Below are 21732 nucleotides of genomic sequence, written 5' to 3' on the forward strand. Positions count from 1 at the left end.
GGGGAAAATACTATGTAAAATTGGTATTAATTAATGGAGTCGGTGATGCTTACCATGGCATCAACTCAAAGCTTACACACAGGACATGGGGTGGGAGAGAAGGAGTAACACATTACAAGGGCAGTGACTTGCTAAATGAAAATAAAAACAAGAGGGGAGTTAAGAATCCTTATTTTAAGAGGCATGAAGAGAATGATGCAAATCTTTCCTCTGGGAATGGGGCACTAGTGTGTGTTGTGGCCTATCCAGAGCAAAGACCCCCTCCTCCCTTGAAAACAGCCTTTAACTGAAACCAATGGCTGTTTTCAAGACAAAATGCCATGGGGTGACAGTTTTAGAAGGGTCAGAAAGTAAGTGGTCAACCCTCCACTCTCCATGCCCTGTGACACCACCACCCCTTAAAAAAGAAGTCCCTCACACACAGGGAAATGAGACTTGAAAACAGCCTTTCATTGGGCTGAATGAGAAGCTGCTTTCAAGCCTAATTGCTGTGCAGAGAAGAGTTAACCCTCCACCTTCCTCCCCCCAACTCCATAAAACACCCCTGTTCCCTGTTAGAGGCATGAACTGTTTGTGCCCAATTTGACCATACTCCCTGCCCTCAGCACTAATAATTAATTAAATAATAATAATAATAATAATAATAATAATAATAATAATAATAATAAAAAATTATTTATACCCCGCCCATCTGGCTGGGTTTCCGAGCCACTCTGGGCGGCTTCCATCCAAATATTAAAAACACAATACAGCATCAAACATTAAAAACTTCCCTAAACAAGGCAGCCTGTAGATATCTTTTAAAAGTAAGATAGTTGTTTATTGCATTGACATCTGCTGGGAGGGTGTTCCACAGGGCAGGCGCCACTACCGAGAAGGCCCTCTGCCTGGTTCCCTGTAACTTCACTTCTCGCAGTGAGAGAACCACCAGAAGGTTCACCCCTGCAAGATTGGCCACTTGGAAATGCTGTTCTACTCGGGTGCAGAACCTGTAAGCCAGACTGCAACAAGATGGGGGGGGGGGACTGGGCGAGGTTTTGTTTTCCTAGTGCTCTGGGTTAAACACAGTCTTACCTCACCCCATACCATATGCTAATAACATAAACCTGGCATTAACCTTTTGATGATTGTATCCTCAGAAGAATGTTACTCAAAGCTGCCTTTTTCTCCCTGACTGTGGTTGTTAAGTATTCATGGTCCAGAAGCTGAAGAAACAGCTGTAGTTCAACTATTAATTCTTCCATGGCTGAAACAAAATAAAAACAATTTTGCATAATGAAAATATGCTTAAAAATGACATTTAGAACAGGCAGCCTAGCAGAACTGTAAAGGAAGCTGCTGGTAGTGGTTTAAATTGTACATAGCAGCTTCCTGTCTATTGTTGCTTGAGACCATTTGAACAACAGGTAGGAATGGTATTTATACCAGGGCAATCCAGTGACAGGCAACTGAAGGGAAAGGACACTATGGATAATAATAATAATTTTTTATTTATACCCCGCCCTCCCCAGCCAAGGCCAGGCTCAGAGCGGCTTACAAGCAATAATAAAAACAAGATGAATGATTACAACTTAAAAACAAAAACAAAATACAACATTAAAATAATGGAACATTAAAATATTAAAATGTAGCCTCATCGCAGGAGGAGAAGGAAAAGAAAGAAAGAAAAAGAGAGAGAGAGAGAGAGAGGGAGGGAATCAAATTGGCTCCAAGCCAAAGGCCAGGCAGAACAACTCTGTCTTACAGGCCCTGCGGAAGGAAATCAGATCCTGCAGGGCCCTGGTCTCATGAGGCAGAGCGTTCCACCAGGCCGGAGCCAGAGTTGAAAAGGCCCTGGCTCTAGTTGAAGCCAATCTAACTTCCTTAGGGCCCAGGACCCCTAGGGTGTTGCTATTTATGGACCTTGGGGCTCTCCGTGGGGCATACTGGGAGAGGCGGTCCCGTAGGTACGAGGGTCCTAGGCCGTGAAGGGCTTTAAAGGTCAAAAGCAGCACCTTAAATCTGACCCTGTACTTCACCGGGAGCCAGTGCAGCTTGAAAAGCACTGGATGAATATGCTCCCAGGGCAGAGACCCCGTGAGGAGCCTCGCTGCAGCATTCTGTACCCGCTGGAGTTTCTGGGACAGCTTCAAGGGCAGCCCCGCATAGAGCGAATTACAGTAGTCAAGCCTGGAGATGACCGTCGCATGGATCACTGTGGCCAGGTTGGGGCGGGAAAGGTAAGGGACCAACTGCTTGATGCGGCGAAGGTGGGAAAATGTCGCCTTGGCTGTTGCTGTAACTTGCGCCTCCATTGAAAGGGAGGCGTCAAGGATTACACCCAAACTCTTAATGGAAGGCAATGGCACTAATTGGGCCCCCGCAAGAGAAGGGAGTTGGTCCCTCACCCCCATGCCATCCCAACCTAGCCATAGGACCTCTGTCTTCGAAGGATTTAGGTTCAATCGGCTCCCACGAAACCATCCAGCCACAGCTTCCAAACATCTGGTCAGTGTGTTCGGGGCCGAGTCAGTGTGGCCATCCATCAGCAGATAGAGCTGAGTGTCATCAGCATATGACACTCAGCTCAAAGCTCCGGATAATCTGGGTAAGGGTAAGGGTAAGATGGCCAACTGGTAAATGCACCACCCAAACCAATTTCATCTAACCTTCGCTTGATGCCATTTTTCACATTTCTGCATTTATAGTCCACCTTCACTGACAGTCTGTTTATTTGGCACAACATACTTCTGGCCTCTAGACTACTGTCAGGAAAATGAGACATCTTTGAGGATTCAGAAAGTGCTCATCCCTTGGACAGGCGGATAAACAGTTTGCAGCAAAGCCAGTTCAAGCATTACCTACCCCCTTCATTAGACTAGAGCACATTCTTCCCTTTATTGATGCTCATCTACAAACATTAACATCTGGAAGCCAAGGGGTGGGATGGGTTTAAAGTGCCCTACACTGCCAGATGATTATGGTGAAACAGGACACTGCACATATTTGGGTAAATGTGTGATGTAAACAGCTTTTAGATGTCTGAGGCACCATGAGGAAGAGCTTTGAGCTTTCTAGTAACATTTGAACCTGCCCTTCATATGCAAAGGCACAGAAAAAAAGAAGCAGAGCAGCTAAGATGATCCAGGCGATGGAATGCAGGGAGCCTTAATAGATTAGAACAAATCTTTCATGTACTGACAGTATAGCACAGAGTTAATATTGTCTGTTCTGTAGGAGAAAGCAAAACAGATTTATTGACCATAAAATTTCTGATGCCATGAAAAAAATCAACTGCTAGATTTATTTATCAAACTACATCACCCTTTCAAGGCTATCCATAAAGATAACCAGGTAACTTTCTGAGAAGCAAGGTTTCATTAGATACAGTTATTGAAGATGTTGTTATGTTGCCTAAGGGAGAGCAGCACAACTGAGAGATCACAGGGGAAGGTCAATTCCCAGGTGGTCTATATCCATCCTCACCCTTGATCTGGCAGCACATTTCTTCTATGAGAAGTAAAAAAAAAAAGGATACAATGAGGGCAGAGACACAAATGGGGCAGCCCTCCCATAATGAACAAGCCTAACTTTCAACAAGACTATAAAAAAAATGAATGTAAAGATTAATTCAGTTGGCTGGTTCAGATGTTCTCAGAAACAAAATTTTGTATATGAACACTTAGATGTAAGTGTACAAACACCTGGATAACTATTAATCATGGCCACAAGCCTAGATTGCTTTTAAAGGAATTAGAAATGTTTATATTTCATTTTTTATGCCCATCATCTGAATATCTTAGAGTGGTTCACAGCATAAAAATCCAGAATAAACAAAACAAACCAATAACCTCCCTCCCAATGTTCATGGAGAAGTAGCCAGTCCCTGGTTGTGAGCTCCCAGAGAAATCTGGCTGGCTGTGTTGGAAGCAGAATGCTAAGTGAGGAGGAGCTCTGGTATCTTCCACCAAGGCAATTCTTGCGTTAAGAGAAGATGGAGCATGCATTTCCAATTATGAGACACACATTATGAGCAGCTCTACATATCTGCTGCATATTAAATGTTAAGTGTAAACAAAGTATGGATAAATACGCTGATATGCCGATCCCCATACCATCTCAAAGGCAGGAGGAAGGTTTGTCCTACACTGAGACTCTCATTAGTTGGCCATCAGGGCTGCACCCAGCTGAGTCCTCTGGCTCAGGCAATGACAACCACTAACCACACTACAACGGGGATGGATTTTCTCATCTTGCCAGCTGCTTCTGTTGCTCGCTTGAAAATTAATAAGGCTCATATCAGAATTAAGAAGCTATTGCTGCCATCTGTCTTCCTTAAAACACCACCACACTGAATTATTAAACACTGCAAACAAACACACATTTCTAACTTTTATGTGATTTCAATTACTTCTGCACCAACAGAATCCTTTGCAAATAAAAAGCCAGAAGACTTCATTTGCCATTTCATTTTGTCAACCTGCAATTCCTAATAGCACTTTTCATTTGTTTTCATCTTTAGCCCTCCACAAAGAATTACACATTTGAGTTACCTCTTAAATATTTAAATGATTTTATATTTTGTACAAGCAAGTCAAAACCTACCACTAGAAGTATAACTGAAAGGTTTCTCTTGCTTGGGGGGTGGGGCATGTTTCTTGGCAAAGGAGGAAAAAGGAAACTCCTTCATTAAGTCTCCCCATTACCATCAACGTTATCAAGCCTTCATCAACATATGGCTGAAAATGGTCACTATGGGACTTGGCATGGCCTGTCTGTCTGAGTGTGCAGCTGCCAACTGTCTGTAGAAAACAGCTGTGACACACGCAAATGACTGGTAGAGGCAAATCTTACAGAGGTCTTGCTTCAGATATCACATTACAATATATTTCATAATCCTCTCCCCACCCCATCCTCCATTAACACGAGGGAGGGTATGGATTAGGTATTTGAACTATGTCATAAATAAATTTCAGTGTGGTATATCAATGCTCAGAGATAATTCACATTACAGTGTTGCTGGTTTTATTGTGTTGTGATTCAACTTCCATGTTGTATTCTTTTACCTTATGCTTTCAATCTTTTAATTGTAAACAACATACGTAAGTTTGAAGTTGACACAGTAACCAGAGTAAAACATAATTCTGTTCACATCACCTTTTTGTGTGTCTTTCGATACCGTAGCAAAACGTTTTGAGTTTTCAAAAGACAATATGTTGGATCTTGTTAGCCAAGTAATCCAGCAGAACACAGGCGAAGTGTTTACAATTCTGCAAATTGTTTGAAATGCCATATGCCATTATACCTCTTTGTTCCTTTTCTGCACTACTTCTCCACAAATGGAGGAGTTCAGATGCCAGGAGTGTCTTTGACTTAACACTCCAAAACACGAGAACCACACCTAATTGGAGAAAGTTGAGCAGCTATATGCCAAGTGCAGAGGGGCGTTGCTTAGAGAGACTACAAGTCTCTAAAAGAAACATTACATCAGGCATCAGTTTGCCAAAAGTGATCAAAACGAGCATACACACCCCATCTCCACCACAACAAAAATGTGCAAATATCGTTCTTTCTAGTGCTATTCACAATAAATAAAAAGTTAAGCTGTCATGTACACAGTGGACAACAGCCACATAAGAAAGTCATTTGTCAGCATTTCACCAGTCAATTGACAGGTCTACCACCTTAAGAGGGAAGATCCCAGTGTTTCCCAAGACACACCTATGTCTGGGGAAGGGCACAACTGCTTACATTTAAGTGTGAACTGGCCCCCAGATCAAGGTGGCAGCTTTTTCAAGGAGATGCAGGTACTCAGCAGCAGCCTGCTAGGCTCCCCCTTGGTATGACTTCAGTTTCATTTATTTTTTAATAACTACAGAATCCAGGGGAAAGCATGGCAGACCAAACAAACCAACCAAAGGCTCACCTTGGTAGGAAACACATCAGCAAATTTTAGTCTGATTTTATGGGCAACAATTGCAACCAATTCCTCTTTACATGTTCCTAACTTATCAAAGTAACACATTCTCAAGGTAAGAATGATTCTGGCAAGAGTCGCTGACAAATCTTTCCCTAGAGACAGCACACCATTAACAAAATAGTGCACCATTATCCTCACCTGCTTGTTGTCAGCCACCATATTAGTACATAGCACACATATTTCCAAGTGGTGAGGTGTTCCAAGACAGCACAACAAGGTTAAAATTCCTTTGAATGAGAAAGCACTGAAGATCAGACACACCAGTTCATCCAGATGATCAGAAGCGCTCAGAATACTGAGGGACCCGCTCCCCTAAAAAAATATTATGGGGGCCGAAACTGCTTTGGTGCCTAGGAGGCAGCACCTATGCTGGGGATTTAGGGCATCCTTACAATATTTCTTTAATTTACAAATATACTGTATAAGCAAAGTGGTCCTATGAGCAGAGAGAATCAATCCAACTCCTAGAGAGCAGCTATGACAGGCTGCTCTAAAGCAGCGTTTCCCAACCTTGGGTCCCCAACTGTTTTCAGACTACAGTTCCCATCATCCCTGACCACTGGTCTTGCTGGCTAGGGATGATGGGAGTTGTAGTCCAAAACCAGCTAGAATCCCAATGTTGTGAAACACTGCTCTAAAGTGGCACTCAGGTTCCGCTAACCCCTACTAAACTGTCTCTCTCTGCCTGCTTCTGAACCCCAGCTGCTAGAAACCACAGGAAGGGAGAGTGTTCTGGTGCTCAAATCCTCCTTGCGGGTTTCCCACAGGCATCTGGCTAGCCACTGTGAGAACAAGATGCTGGACCAGGTGGGCCACTGCCCTGATCCAGCAGGCTGCTCTTATGTTCTTCTACCCATTCATTTCCCAAAAACCGCACACACATATAAACACACCTTGTGGTGCACAGGTCCAAGCCCCTATTCATGCAGATGAATTGTCCATTCCAGAGAAAGGGGACAACTGACAGACACTAAGAAAATTGCATAGCTCAGTTGGTTAGAGCATGGTAGTAATAACACCAGAGTTGCAGGTTCTATCCCCATTTGGAACAGCTGCATTGCAGAGGGTTGGACCAGATGATCCTCAGGGTCCCTACTGTTCTATGATTCTTTTTGTCAAGACCATGACCATTCTTTCACAGTGAGTAAACCAGCCAACCATATCACAATGATATGAATGACTGCCAACCTATACCATCTTCATCCTGTGCATTCCTTCCAAAGAGGTCACTGACATTATTATTATTATTATTATTATTATTATTATTATTATTATTATTATTATTATCATACTGCTCTATACTCAGAGGTCCCAGGGCGGTTCACATAGTCTGGAAGCTAATGGCTGTGCAAGCATCTGTCAAGGAACTAGATGTAAATCATACATTCAAGATTCTAAAATAAGAGTTGATTTTAAAAGGCAACACCAGCAAAAAAAAGTGCAGGTTATAATTCATTCCACATCCTCCTTTTAATCTGTGCTTCATTCATTTCCTAGCTCTATTATCATCCTCAGCCCTCAAATCATCTGGGAGTAGCTTTCATTCTCTAAGATCCAATTGTTGTCTGTGGGTTTCGCAAGTAGCTTCAAGGAGAACTACTTGGTAACAAACAACGGCCACCTTATGAAATGCAACTGCAACCCATATTGAAGCAAATGTGCTACACACTCAGGAGGTCATTGTCCAAAAGCCTACTTCAGTCCTCAATACCACTTCCTATGTACAAAGACCTAACTGTAGCAGACCTCAAAAAAACAAATTTGGGGTCCACTGTGCTCCATAATTCAGTCCCAAAACACCTTTGAAAGGCAATAGTCCATGTAAAGTTATTTAAAAGCAGGAAAATATATTACCTCCCATAGATTAAGCAATATTTAGCATATTTGTCGTTAACCCATTTATTGTTTTCAGACCTTGGAATCTTGTTGCTTTCAAATGAGTCTTAAAAATACTGTATATTGTGGACGTAAGAGTTAATGACATTAATTTGAATAGACAGATAAGGTTGCATTTTGGCTCCCAAATTCCCCCCCCCCCCCCGCCGGTAGCAATGTTATCAATAAGATGGTCATATGTAACTACAGCCTTTTCCAGTTACAGTTTAAACCAAAGTCAAATTTTGCTTACCAAGACAATGCCAGGTCAAATCAAAGTCAAACAGAGATGTTATCAAGTTTTACCTGCAGGTTAGGGAATTATACAATTTAGAAAAAGGGAAGTGGGGTCCTGATCTGAACTCCCCAAGAATGTTTTTCTGCCCCTCAGACCCTACAGATTTTGGTGGCACAGGCAAAATAAAGAAATAAAATAGATATTGGGGTGAGCAGAGATAGAGCCCAGCACACTGAAAGGGATGTAAATTGCCTCTATTCTGGTCATGAGATTGATTAGAGAGGTGGGTGGGAGCCTTTTGTGTTTGTCTGCCTAGGCTTGCACATCCTAAAGCGCATGTGTGAGTTTGCATGATGACCACACCCACTTTTGCAAAGCCCCACCACTAGCATGAGGTCCCTGGAGAGTTGGCCAAGGACAAATTTGGCCCTCACTCCAAGAATATTAGTCATCTCCGATTTAGAGGAAATTGCTGAACTAAAATGCTTTTCTTCTTTGATCCCCCTGTTCTGCAGCTCTTAGTTGCTGGTCCTCTGCTCAATCCTCTGCCTAAAGGAAAAGATAATGGGTCATACCCAACTAATCTATTGAGAAATTCAGTTCGGATCTTAATGCGAACCTGCCTAAAATGTAAACCCAAAGACTGCTAGCCTTCTAAATCTGCACTTCTCCAAATTTTGTGATGCTGTTCTCCGTTCAAATGATGCATATAAAAATGTGCATAAGGATACACATATATTAGTTAAAATAGCATATCAAAATGCATTATATTTGCAAAAATGTGTAAATCAAACAAAATTACATGCAAATATTAGGAGACTGGCAATAAAATGTTGGAAAACTTTCACAATGATTTTTTAAGTTGCAAACTGATATGGGAATGTGGAGAACTGAACTTGAATCTGGAATAAAAATGACAATTGGTCATTCTTGAAGCAATGCATCATACAGGAAGAGATGCAGAGCAGATTAATGATGGAATTATTTAATTTGGTATATAAACCACCCTAAAATTTTCAGAAAAACTACCTCAAATTAAATTTCTCAATTCTTCTCAAAGCAAGCCCTGCCAAATGATAGGATTGCTCTCAAATTAAGTATACAGAGAATTTTTAAATATATTTTTAAAGCAGACGGTTCTAACAGAGCTACGGTTCTAACAAATTCCATGAAAGTAATTTCTATATAGATGCACAAATCACAGAAGGCTACCAATTTGTTTTCAGTCATCTGGGGAAAACACAGCTGTCCTCTAAACCTACAACCAGGAATAAACAAAATAAAACCAAGCATAAATTATATTTTAATCAAGTAAAATTCTGTCCCTTCTCCAACCACACAGAAAGAGGGGAAACACATTTTGAAAAGACCAGAAAAAGGAGCAGGGAACTGGTAGGAAGGGACTCTGATGAGATGGAAGAACACGGCAACCAGGAGGCATCAAGAGATCAGGGGCAGAATGCACCCCCTGGGCTGACAGTGGCTCACATGTGGTCTAATAAACCGGTAACAGCGCATTTGGGAGCATTCCAAACCCTTTGAGAACCAGTGGAACTTCTTCCCAGCTCTGACCAGATTTTCTGCTCTGGTTAAATCCAGGCCAAGTTATAACTGAAATTAACTCTGCTAAGTGTTGTGCCTACAGGCCATGATATTTTCCATTTTAGTGCAGGACCCTGCAGAAGAAAAGAGGGCCACTGGGAGTCAGGGAAAGCCTCTGCCTTTCTTTGGAGCCCAAATAAGGGTGCAGTTTCTCTTTGAGCTTGTGCTGAGTTCAGAGACGCTTGGAAAGCACAAAGATGCCCCATTGTTTTCCAAGTGTTTTTAGGGTTCAGTGAGAGGATGGGAAGGAACCCTGCCCTTCTCTAGGTTCCAGAGCAGATTGGGAGCACTTGCCAGATTAAAAAGTATGATTGCCAATGGCGAGGACATTTGCAGATTCGGGTCAAACCTTTGGGGACTTGGCCTGTATTGTTAATAACAAGGACTGGTGGCCATCATTTCAAGTTTGTGTGGCAATGTGTCTTCTTCTGGAACCTTTCTACTTGACAATCTTACAATTAACTTTCAGATTTCACTTATGGTTACAAGAGCTCAGGGAGTTGAGTGAACAGGATATCAATCCCATTTGGGTACTCTGGTTGGCTACTAAAATATCTCAGCAAAGTAGTCCTTAAGTGGACTGCACTTCAATGGAAAAATAACTTTCTTGCAAATCCGATGAGTCTATGGGTCGCAAATTTAGCATAATTGTTTTTAAATGTCTTGGCCTGGACTGGACCAGAGCTGAACCTGAAAATCAGTCTCCATTTTTCTACAGTTCCTTATGACTGCTAAGACACTGACTTCCTTTTAAGATGCTAAAACCAAACATTACAGCTACCCAGTACTCAGGCTCACATTCCTGCAAATAATCAGAATTAAAATATGTTGTTGGATTAAGGGGTTAGGGAACCAGAGTCACAGTATGTAAAGTTTTGAATCTTAATGATTGGTTCAACAGAATTAGAGTATGTGTTATGCTTTTTCTGTCATTTTTTATACTTATATGGAGAACAAAATTATTGAATTAACATAGAACTAAAATTAATTTTGTTATTATGTCCTCAAGACAGTTTGCTTTTATATATATATTTTTAACTGTATGATGAAGGAACCCATTAACTAATCTGTTAATTACAGGGAAATGGCATCTAAGAAGGAAGCACATGAAAAATATCTAAGTATGGAATACTCTGCTGACAGTGGCACTTACACGCCAATATTTAAAGTGAAGAAAGAAACCAGTTGTATTCTGTGGAAAGTGGAACCAGTGTTTGAACTTTTAGACATATAAAATATGGGTGAAATGTATCTAGGGACATTCTACTTCATCATGTCCTTCTCTCAGTTTGAAGCATATTTTTCTACAGATTTTTATGTTAGTAATATTTTCCTGAGCTATAATTTTGTATATTTAAATGGAGAACTTGAGAGTAGAAATTAAAACAATTTCTCAAAGAATGAAAAATTGTTAGAAGGACAATTGCTCTGCATTTCTTACTCTAATATACTTTTAAGGATGGCAATTATTTCCATTTCCATTATTCAATTATATGCTTTCCTTAATCCTCACAAATTTATTAATTGGAACTAACCTGACACATTCTGCGGTGTAGCTTAACTATTCCTTTAGCCAGGTGGTCAGATTTTTATCAGGCTTTAGTAACTGTGTTTGGCAGCATCCCGTTGCTAGTAAGTCCACAAAAGTTGCTACCTCAAAGATTTTTACTAACCTGCTTACAAATATGTATGTTAGCAATTTGTAGCATACGGACAGGCTAATTTAGGAAGAAGAAAATGCAAACTAATAATAATAAATGTATCCCTGGTCACCTGGAAGCAACTCCCCTCAGCACCAGGCAAGTCCCTATTTAGATATGCTAAAGTCATTTGATCCTTACTGGGGGTTGCACTTTTCAGTCTCCTTGCCAGAAGTCATCAGGAGCCAGACACACACAATGGGCAATCTTGCGCACATTTACCTGGGAGTAAGCCCAACTTGCCTCTAGGCAGATATGCACAGGATATCCGCTTAGCTCTGCGCGACTTCGCTCAGTCATGACCCGGAGCCCCATTCCACGGCCTCCAATGGGTGTTGCCACTCGCAACTAACTTTGGCTGGAGGCTCCTCCAGAGCCTTTCCAGGAACGTGGGGCGAAAGTGGCCGGGCAGCCGCGGCCCCGCTCCGCCGGGGGACGTGCCCCGTCACTCCCTGTGACAGGAATTCCCCCAAGCGCACCAGCATCTGCCGCTCGCCCCGCCGCCGCCGCCATCCCCCGAGACGCCGCCGCGGCGCAGGGAGCCAGGAGCGCGCTCCTCCCGAGCGGCTGGCAGCGTCCGGGCAGCGCTGGCCTCGCCCTCCCGCGCCCCGGCCTGGCAGCCCGCGAGGGAGCGGCCGGGGCTCCCGGGGCCGCCTTTTGTCTCCGCGCTCGGGGCGCCGCCGGCTCCCTCCTCCGCCTCCCCGGGGCTGGCGAGCCCCCCTTGCCCGCCCTCCCGCCTTACCCGTCGCCCGCCTGGTCCCGCGGCGGCTGCAGACGCGGCCGAAGCAGCGCAGGGAAGGAGGAGACGCCCGCTCGGCCGCCCAGCCCGGCGCGCTCCCGCTCGCTCTCTCTCTCTCTCTCTCCGGGCCGGGGAGCGGAGCCAGAGCGGGCCCCCACCCGAGTGGCGGCGGCGCGAGCCAATGGGCGAGCTGGGGGAGAGGGGGGGCGGGGCCCCAGAGAACAAAGGAGGGAGGGGGCTGCGCCGGACAGCCAGTGCCGCTGGCTTGGAAGCCGGAGGCCTGCCTCGCGGAGGGCGGCCGCCGGCTCTGGAGAGGTCCCGCGGGGTCCGCGCGCAGCCTGCCCTCCAGGCCGGGAAGCCACGCAGAGCCCGCCAGGCGCCCTCGGCCCAGCTTGGCAAAAGGCGGAGCGGGGCCTCTGGAGGGAAAGGCGGCGGGCCCGGGGGTCTCCCGCCTCCTCGGAGGAAGGCTCTCTTCTTCAGCTTTTCTGATCCCTGGTGGCCCCGTTGGGAGAAGCCGAAATAAAGAATGGCCGTGCCATTAAAGTCCTCTCTTTTATGAAAGGGATCCTAATAGAATCATAGAGTTGGAAGGGATCCCCAGGGTCATCTAGTCCAACCCCCTGCACTGCAGGAATCTCTACCGAAGCATCCATGGCAGACAGCCATCCAACCTCTGCTTAAAAACCTCCAAGAAGGAGAGACCGCAACCTCCCGAGGGAGACCATTCCCCTGTTGAACAGTTATTTCCGATGCTTAGGCAAAATCTTTATTGTAACGTGAATCCACTGGTTCGAGTCCTACCTTCCCTAATGGAAGAATACAAGCTTGCTCCATTTCCCATGCGAAATTCCTTTTAGACATTTGAAGATGGCTATCGTATCTCTTCTCAGTCTCCTGCCTTAGGTTGGTGGATCGGTGGACCTCCGATGGGAACGTAGTCCAGAGGGAGCATGTCTGGACTAGGAACCCTTGACTGAATGCTGAAATCCTCACCACAGGCAGGAAACTCACAGCCATCAACAGAGGAAGAGCAGCACTTACTCCCCATGACCCAACAGTAGCTGCTGCAAGGCCTGTGACACCCATCTCTTTATCCCAACAGAAGTGCATGCTTTTAGTACTTTCAGGTGGGATCTGGCTTGGTGGTGCATCCTGGAGGCTGCTCTTTAAAATGAAGGCTAAGGACCCTGTGAAGATTGAAGCACCCTGCCAGCTGACTATAAAAAAGCTGGCGGAACTGGGGATTATGACCTGGCCTAAGGCGGTGTGAGAGCGTCTTCTGTGTCGCTCCCCTCTACCCTTGAGGATCTGGAAGTGTAGTTGCATTCCCAGGTGCCAGAAATGGTGCTATCTCCCTGCTTAGCACTGGAGGAAAATGAAGTGGAAGGAGACAGGGATTTCTAAAAATGACGTATAATAAAAATGTCCATAGTGTGGTGATAGTGTAAGTCAGGATGGCGGGGGGGGGGGGAACTCCCTTGGTCTCCCTCAAGAGAGGTGTATCTTTGCTGGAGAACAAACAGGGTTCACTCATTTTTGAAGACACTGTTTATACCTCATATGAACAAGGCAGCAGTACAAAAGAGTAAGATGTCTTATCCATTCTTTGCTATTAATCTTGGAGGGTTTTTTTTTAAAAAAAGACTAAAATCAACCAAGATGGAACTGTGTCAGGATTGTCCTTCCTCGCCTCTTTGTCAGAGGCAGTGAGATCTGTGGGCAGAGACTTGTGATCAAAGTGCTTGGCATTATTGTTTTGTGTGGTAAGGACTATGCCAAGCACCCCATCTTTCCTCTCAGATAAAATAGTTTAACTCAGGGGTTCTCAAACTTTTTAAACGGGGCCGGTTCACTGTCCCTCAGACACTGTTGGGGGCCGGACTATACTTTGAAAAAAATGTGAACAAATTCCTATGCACACTGCACATATTTTATTTGTAGTGCTCAAAGAACAGGAAAAGCAATACAATATTTAAAATGAACTATAGTGGAACCTCGGATTAAATACTTAATTCATTCCGGAGGTTCATTCTTAACCTGAAACTATTCTTAACCTGAAGCATCACTTTAGCTAATGGAGCCTCCTGCTGCTGCCGCGCCCCCGGAGCACGATTTCTGTTCTCATCCTGAAGCAAAGTTCTTAACCCGGGGTACTATTTCTGGGTTAGCGGAGTCTGTAACCTGAAGTGTATGTAACCTGAAGCATATGTAACCTGAGGTACCACTGTATTTTAATCAACATAAACTTATAAACATTTCAATGGGAAGTATGGGCCTGCTTTTGGCTAATGAGATGGTCAGTATCACTAATGCTCATCCCTACAACCCAGCTTGCACATGGATCTCTCTCACCCCCATGGCCCAGTCTACATGCCCCCATCCCCACAACCCGTGTCTGCCTGCACACACCCATCCCCACAACCCAGCTTATACACGGCTCCCTAACCCCCACGACCCAGCCTATGCATGTGCTTCCCTAACCCAGATCCCCATGACCCAGCCCACACTTGTGTCTCCTTAAGCCCCATCCACCCCCCAGCTTGCACACCTGTCCGCCAACCCCAAATCCCCACACGCCATCTTGCCCGTGCATCTTCCTACCCCCAATCGTCACTGTCGCCTGGCACATCACAAACTCCACGTCACAGCCCTGCAGGCGCATCAGAAACAACGGCACAGCCAGGGGCGAGGCGGGCACCCCGGGAGGTGGCATGAGGGTGGCATGTGCTGCAGCGCCAGCAAGGCCCTCGCACCGGGCCCCTCTCCCATGGCTGCAACCCATCCGGGGTGGGGAGGCAGGCGGATGGGCAGGGAGAGGCCCAGGCTGCCCAGGCGGTGTGCTTGCAGGGGCGCCTCTCTCCTCCGTGACCCCCTTCCTCCCTAACTGCCTCCTCCAAAGACACGAGAACTCATCTTCCTCTCCCAACCCTGGATGGGCCCGGTTCAGGATCCTGGCGGGCTGGATCTGGTCCTTGGCACGTAGTTTGAGGACCCCTGGTTTAACGCACCAGGCTTCTGAAACAACCCACTCAACAAGTTGTTCAGAAACATCACTTCACTGGGGTGCGGTGTCACATTGCCACACGTCCTGCCTGTCTCTAATTGTGGCTGCCATGTTCAGAGAAAGGGGGTGACCCACATGAGGATGTGGACATGAAGGTGCCTTCCATTAACTTACAGGCTAGCAATTGACATGCCAGAATAAACACAGTTGAAAACCCTTCATAAATTTACCCAGTTCTGCCTTAAAACCAGCAAGGAGTAGCTTGGCTTCTCCAGCTGGGAAACACTTCATGTTCTACAATTTGTAGAAGAAGCCAACACTTCTTTTGTCGAGCACAATACTCCAGGCAGATGTGGGACCCATGGACACAGCTGCTGGCCTCCTCCCTTGGGCAGCTTGTAGCGGTTGCTGGAGAGCATGGGGGGGGGTCTGCTGCCACTGTGGCCCAGCCCTATGGGACACACTGGCTCTGAGGGGCAGGCAGAGGGGCAGGGCCGCCCTGGGTGGGAAGAAAGGCAGAGGAGAAAGACACAAGGAGCCTTGATTTAAAAACTGTTTTTTGTGTGTGTGTCTAATCTTGCCCCTGTCTAAAATTTATTGGTGTGTGCTTTTCTTTTCGTAAATCTAACGAATAAAATAAAATCGGGATTAGGGGTTTTCTCAGGACAGTGGAGGGCATGTGCTGTGTGCCGTTGGTGTAGAGGTGGTGGCACTCACCCTTCTTCTGGTAGGAAATGTTCTGCAGGGAGGTTGAGGAGGGTCAGGGAGGGAGGGAGAAATGTCCCTGAAGAATGTTGGAGGGTGTGATACACACACTAACCACTTCTGCAAGTCTCCTACTGAGATTCTATTGTTGGTTTTGTGCCTGGTTTGTCTTTTAAACTTGTTAAAAAGCCCATTTTGGCCACACCCTTTTGGACATGAGGCCCCAGAAAGTTGACCATAGATCCATGGCCCCAAGGGATTCGCCACCCCTGGTGGAAGGAGACCCCTGTGAATATTATTGTTGGTGTGTAGTTGCTTAGAAGGAAAGTCCCAAAATATTAATTTTTATTTTATTTTAACCTGAAGCTTAATCAGCATTAAAAGGCTTATAGCATTTGTGTTAGCCCTCACAGGCTAACTCCCATTGGCCACACATTCAGCAAAGGGGAAGGCTGTCTCTGCATGGAGTGACAGACATGTACTAAGTTCTTTTGCACAAAGAGGAGGCTGCTTAGCACAGACTCTTCACAGGGAAGAGCGCTAGGCTTATGTACTGATATGCGCGTAACACCCTTTCACACATGCATCACCCCTTCACGCAGCGTCGGAAGATGCTGTGCAGGCCAGTGGAAGCACACTAGTCCCCACTGCTTTTCTGGACACCATGCAGGCTGGGGCAGCCTTCCACTAGCTGCAGGAAGACCCAATGGGGCTGGCAGGCTGTGGGATATTAGAAATTTTGGAGATGGGCCTTGGCTCCCAGCCCCCACTAGATGGCGCCTCTGGTATTGGGAAATGTTCCTTGTAATATTAACGTTGGATTTTACAGGATTGTCACAAAATACAATCTTCCAACCCCTCTCCTAATAATAATAATAATAATAATAATAATAATAATAATAATACCACTCTGGGGCTGCTTACAGCACATATAAAAACATAGTAAAATATCCCTATACAGGGCTGCCTTCAGATGTCTTGTAAAAGTTGTGTAGTTCTTTATCTTCTTGACATCTGCTGGGAGGGCGTTCCACAGGGCGGTCGCCACCACGGAGAAGGCTCTCTGCCTGGTTCCCTGTAACCTCACTTCTCGCACGGAAGAAACTGCCAGAAGGCCCTTGGTGCTGGATCTCGGTGTCTATGCTGAAAGATGGGGGTGGAGAGGCTTCTTCAGGTATTCTGGTCCGAGACCATTTGGGGCTTTAAAGGTCAGCACCAATACTTTGATGCCACATGTGCCTGGAAGATTCTAGGACAGTCAAAGAAACAATTAAACATTTCAATATTGTGTAGTGTAGTGTAGTATAGTATAGTATATACGGTACATAAAAAATTATTTGCAGAATATGGATAGATATCTTTTCAAAATGAGAGCAAGAGCATAAAGTCATATTGAGGACAATCCTTGATTTGTTTTTAATTAGTTTTTATTAAAGATTTTCTTGTGTAACAAAGCAAACAAGAAAGGAAATCCTGCACATGTCCTCTTTTGGGGGGGCTACATGCCCATCTGGGGGGATTTTTTACCAGTTATAGCAATCGCCTGGTTTTGGTGGGGGGTTGATTTTTAATTTTACTTTTTTGTGCTCAGGTGATTCTGAATCGTGCTCGGCTTTTTTTTGTCCAGATTTGTCCAAATTCATGTTCTTATGCAGCTGCATTGTTTGATACTTTCTGGGTGTCCCTACATAATAATGTAGTTGTGTTCTATGCTATAAATCAAAGATTGCTATGAGTTGTTTCCTTTTGTTTTCCAGCGTATTTCTTATCAATAAAAAAGTTTGAGAACCACTGGGTTAGAGCCCTCACACATCTCTGTGTGTGGAGGACAGAGGAGTTTTCATCAATATATATATATATATATATATGCAGGTTTTGGTGTCCTCGGGTGTCTTCCCGTGTAAAAGTTGGGGTGTCTAGGCGACGTTTCGACGAGGTCTCACTCGTCATCTTCAGGCTGGTGCTTTCGGCTTCTTGTTACTGGAACAGAGCAGGATCTCAGTGTTTGAGTTCCTATAAATACTGTTGAGGGGGTGTGGTGTATAGCCTCCAATGTTCTGGGCAGAGAGGAAGTTCCCAGGCTAGTGTGCCTTTTCTTCTTTTGTTCCTTAATTACTTGAGGGATATCTTGAGTGATTTCTTGAGTGATATCCTGAGTACCACTTAGGTGGGTCATTAGGTGTGGATTAGTTGCTAAAGTCTTTGTGTCTTGACCTCTTGAACTTTGTGAAGAGTCTGTGTAGGAATCTGGCTGACACAGGCCACAAAACCACAGCTCGCCCCTATACACGAAGCCAAGCCAGAGCACAACTAAGTGCAGTACAGCCATCTTCTCAGAAAAACTCTTCACAAAGTTCAAGAGGTCAAGACACAAAGACTTTAGCAACTAATCCACACCTAATGACCCACCTAAGTGGTACTCAGGATATCACTCAAGAAATCACTCAAGATATCCCTCAAGTAATTAAGGAACAAAAGAAGAAAAGGCACACTAGCCTGGGAACTTCCTCTCTGCCCAGAACATTGGAGGCTATACACCACACCCCCTCAACAGTATTTATAGGAACTCAAACACTGAGATCCTGCTCTGTTCCAGTAACAAGAAGCCGAAAGCACCAGCCTGAAGATGACGAGTGAGACCTCGTCGAAACGTCGCCTAGACACCCCAACTTTTACACGGGAAGACACCCGAGGACACCAAAACCTGCATTCCTGTACCCGTGAAAATCTACGAAAGCATATATATATATATATATATATATATATATATATATATATATGCAGAAATCTCATCTGGCTCCAAGGCATGTGCTGGCTGTTCACATTCAGACCTGCATCCTTCCCTCCACGTATTATGGCAGTGGCAAGTGACTGAGGAGACAGGCCTCTAAGGAACAGGATGCCTTCCATAACTTCATGAATAGGGGAATGATAATTGGGGGGAAATGCACTTTACACACATATTATAAAGCAAGAGCGAAACCTAACATGGAAAGCTACCATATCACTTCCTTTCATCATCTTGAATTTTAATTTATCTATTTACTTTACCCAAAGCTGTTGGGAATCACACATTACAGCAAAGAGCCAATGTTATAAGAATGGCTATGTAAGGGGTACAAAAAGTGAACAAGGAAGGTTGTGTGTACTTCATTGCGACAATGAAACTTATTTTGGGGAGCAGTGTGTGTCTGTGTGTTCAGGGTACTTAAGCAACGCTGCATTGAATCAGAAGAAATGGGAACTGGGAATCAACTTCAGCCTTGCAGCTATGATTAAAGGGAAGGAATCGGCTATCAGTGATGTGAAGCAGACCCAACTTGCATATGTAACAATGCATGTGAATTTTCTGTTCACACAAGCAAAGTAAATGTACACCTGGTCACATTGCAGTCTTGATTGTGCACACAAAAAGAAGTAACTTATGTGAAGTGTTAAATGAGCAGATTGAAGCAGTTTCATAATTTTGAGCCAACAATGTGATGAAAGAAGGAGAAAATACAGTTTTTGGAAGCATCCGCTTAAGTCTTCTTAACAGGCGCAAGGCAAGTCTCATCTGTCATTGTGTATTCAATGTTGAAGAGGAAAAGTCAGGTTAGAGCTAAAGCATTTCAAAGAGCAACTAACATGATTGCAGGACTGGGGAATCAGTATTCTGAACATAAGTTAAATGAGTCTGGCCATTCTAGCTCTTTTCTAAAATGGAAGGATGATGGCACTTACACTTCTGAGCTGACACTTTAGCACTAAACCAGAAATGTGTTTAAAATTTCTCTAAAAATAGGGGTGAAATGTGATGTTGGGCAACCCTCTGGCTGCCTTGGCCTCACACCTTGCCTTGTCTGCAGTGCAGATGAGCAAAAGGACAGGAAGCAGAGGCAGGCAGCACTGAGGAGAATCAGATGCACATGAGGCGTGTGCCCCTCAGCACCACCACCAACTCTCCTTCCAATATCTGCTTAAAGGAGGGGAATTGTGCTCAGACATACATCTGAGAAGTGAAGTATTTGGAAAATAGAAGCATACACATTTGCATTTATAATGGTTGAATGGCTCTGATTCAAAAGGAAAGTCACAAATACGTATCAACAGTATGTAAGGTCCTCCATGCTTCTACCCAAAGATCTGTGTCGTAACAATGGATTTCAGTGCCCTGTGCAGAGCAATCCTAAACGTGTTCAATCAGAAATAATCCCCACTCAAATTCAATGGGACTTATTTCCAGAGAAGTGCACACAGGATTGTAGTCTGGGTGTTTAACTCTGTGCAGGATTGTGGCCTTGGAATGGTAAGCGCTTTATGCAGAGAACCTTTCACTAGCAAATATAAGCTTTTCTAATGTTTTTATAATTGAAATCCCTTATTTCTAGATGTTAAAAAATGTGAACCAGACCACATAGACCCACTTTAAATAAAGAGGATGGAAAGTGAATGTCAAGTTTCTAGCTCTCTCTCGTTTAAGGCTATTATGTGAACTAAAAAGTGCTGGAATGCAGGAATTTCAAAAACCGAACATAAACCAATGGCTTTAATGCCATTGTTTGTACAGGTCTGGTTTTCGGGACAAAAATGCCTTCCTTCCCTCCTCCTAGTCCTGCCCAAAATGGGTTGGACAGAGGCTTCAGCTCACGCTGTTTCACAAAGGTGACAGTGACCCGCCGAGAGGGCAAGCGCACACCAGTAGCAAACCATCAGGACAGGAAGCTCCTCTAGGGGTGGCGGGGGGGGGGGCTTGTGGGAAGCTGTTTCAGGAATCATTGTCCCTGGATGTCTTCAGGGGTCCCAGCCTCCCTTGCAGACACGCCCTGAAGAAGAGTGGACAAGACAGAGAATAAATCCTTGCTCCAAAGCCCAGCAGAGTTGCCTACAGTGGAGGCCCCTCCATCTCCACCAGAGACCAAGATGGCTACCTTCCCTCTGTCCCAGGAGACAATGGAGGAGTGCGCCTTTGGGGGTCAAATCAAGCAGTTGGAAGGTTACAGCATCTGTTGTGGCTGTAGAGACTGATACAGGACGGATCTGTTTTGTTGAAGCTGGGGCAGATTAAGGCGTCCAGTTGTGCAGCTGCAGATGCACCGCAGCAGTTCTTTGCTTTGCACTCCTCCCAGTGGTCGCCCCCCCCCCCATCACTGCTATGAACTTGACTGGTACCACGGTCGTCTGCAAAGGATTTCCACACAGTGATGTTGAAGTTGCCGGCCTTCATGTCACATTTGCAGACATTCTTGTTAACACAGAGTAGATCTGCCAATTGGCCTGGTGCTGGAGGCCAGCTCCCCATAGAGGACGTCCTTGGGGATCCTGTCCAGTGGGTTGTTTAAGAGACAGGTCTCTTTTATTTCCCGAGAGGTATCCTTACTGAAGAGTGGTGGCCAAGGAAGCAGGGAGGAACTTGCCTGAATCAGGGCCAATCCGGACCCCTGGCCCCCAATTTATATGTTTGTGAGTTGGTGGGGGTTAGCTTGCATGATGCCTGAGTCCCTTGGGGTCCTGGATTAAGCAAGGGTTAAAATCTAATGGAGGTTTCAATTGTTGAACTGACCAGGCAACCTTCTTCTGGAGAACCAAACCCTGGCTAAGCGCCTGGAACCCCTGGAGTCTTGCACCATTGGGAGACTGGGGCGTCTGCAACAATATTTTCATCCCAGCATTCTGGCCAATGAGCCTAACATTCCAGCACAGTTTGGCCTGGAAGGAGCAGGGTCTTCTCTGTGCCTACTCTCTCCCCAAAGAGCTTCCTTTAGCTTTCCCCTCCTGCCCTTTTCAGCATCAGAAGGTGATCTTTCTTTTTCGGAAGGCCTTTGACTTTGGGGCTCAGCTTGCCTTTGCTCTCTAGCCGGCTGCTGCAGGAATGTGATTTGCCCGTTTCACAGGAAGCCGGGCTGTTGTTGGTCTTGTGCGGTGCAAGGC

At 45.2% G+C, this 21732-nt stretch overlaps 1 protein-coding gene across 5 annotated transcripts in view; it reads right to left on the bottom strand.

Moving 5' to 3' along the window:
• AFAP1 (actin filament associated protein 1) overlaps positions 1 to 12211 on the bottom strand; it is a 50469-nt gene extending 38258 nt beyond the window's left edge. For 4 of the 5 annotated variants that reach the window (XM_081917784.1, XM_081917782.1, XM_081917783.1 and 1 more), the window contains exons 1-2: positions 12117 to 12211; positions 1118 to 1246 (exon numbers count right to left, since the gene is read on the bottom strand). In XM_081917784.1, the coding sequence (XP_081773910.1) occupies positions 1118 to 1244 (127 nt within the window). In that variant the 5' untranslated portion in view covers positions 1245 to 1246; positions 12117 to 12211. Of the gene's footprint in view, positions 1 to 1117; positions 1247 to 11596; positions 11667 to 12116 lie in introns of those variants that run through there. The other variant, XM_081917781.1, reaches the window with a different exon arrangement.
• Between the last annotated feature and the right edge of the window lie 9521 nt (positions 12212 to 21732).

The sequence above is a fragment of the Podarcis melisellensis genome (assembly GCF_964234715.1).
Source record: "Podarcis melisellensis genome assembly, chromosome: 7".
Taxonomy (NCBI): domain Eukaryota; kingdom Metazoa; phylum Chordata; class Lepidosauria; order Squamata; family Lacertidae; genus Podarcis; species Podarcis melisellensis.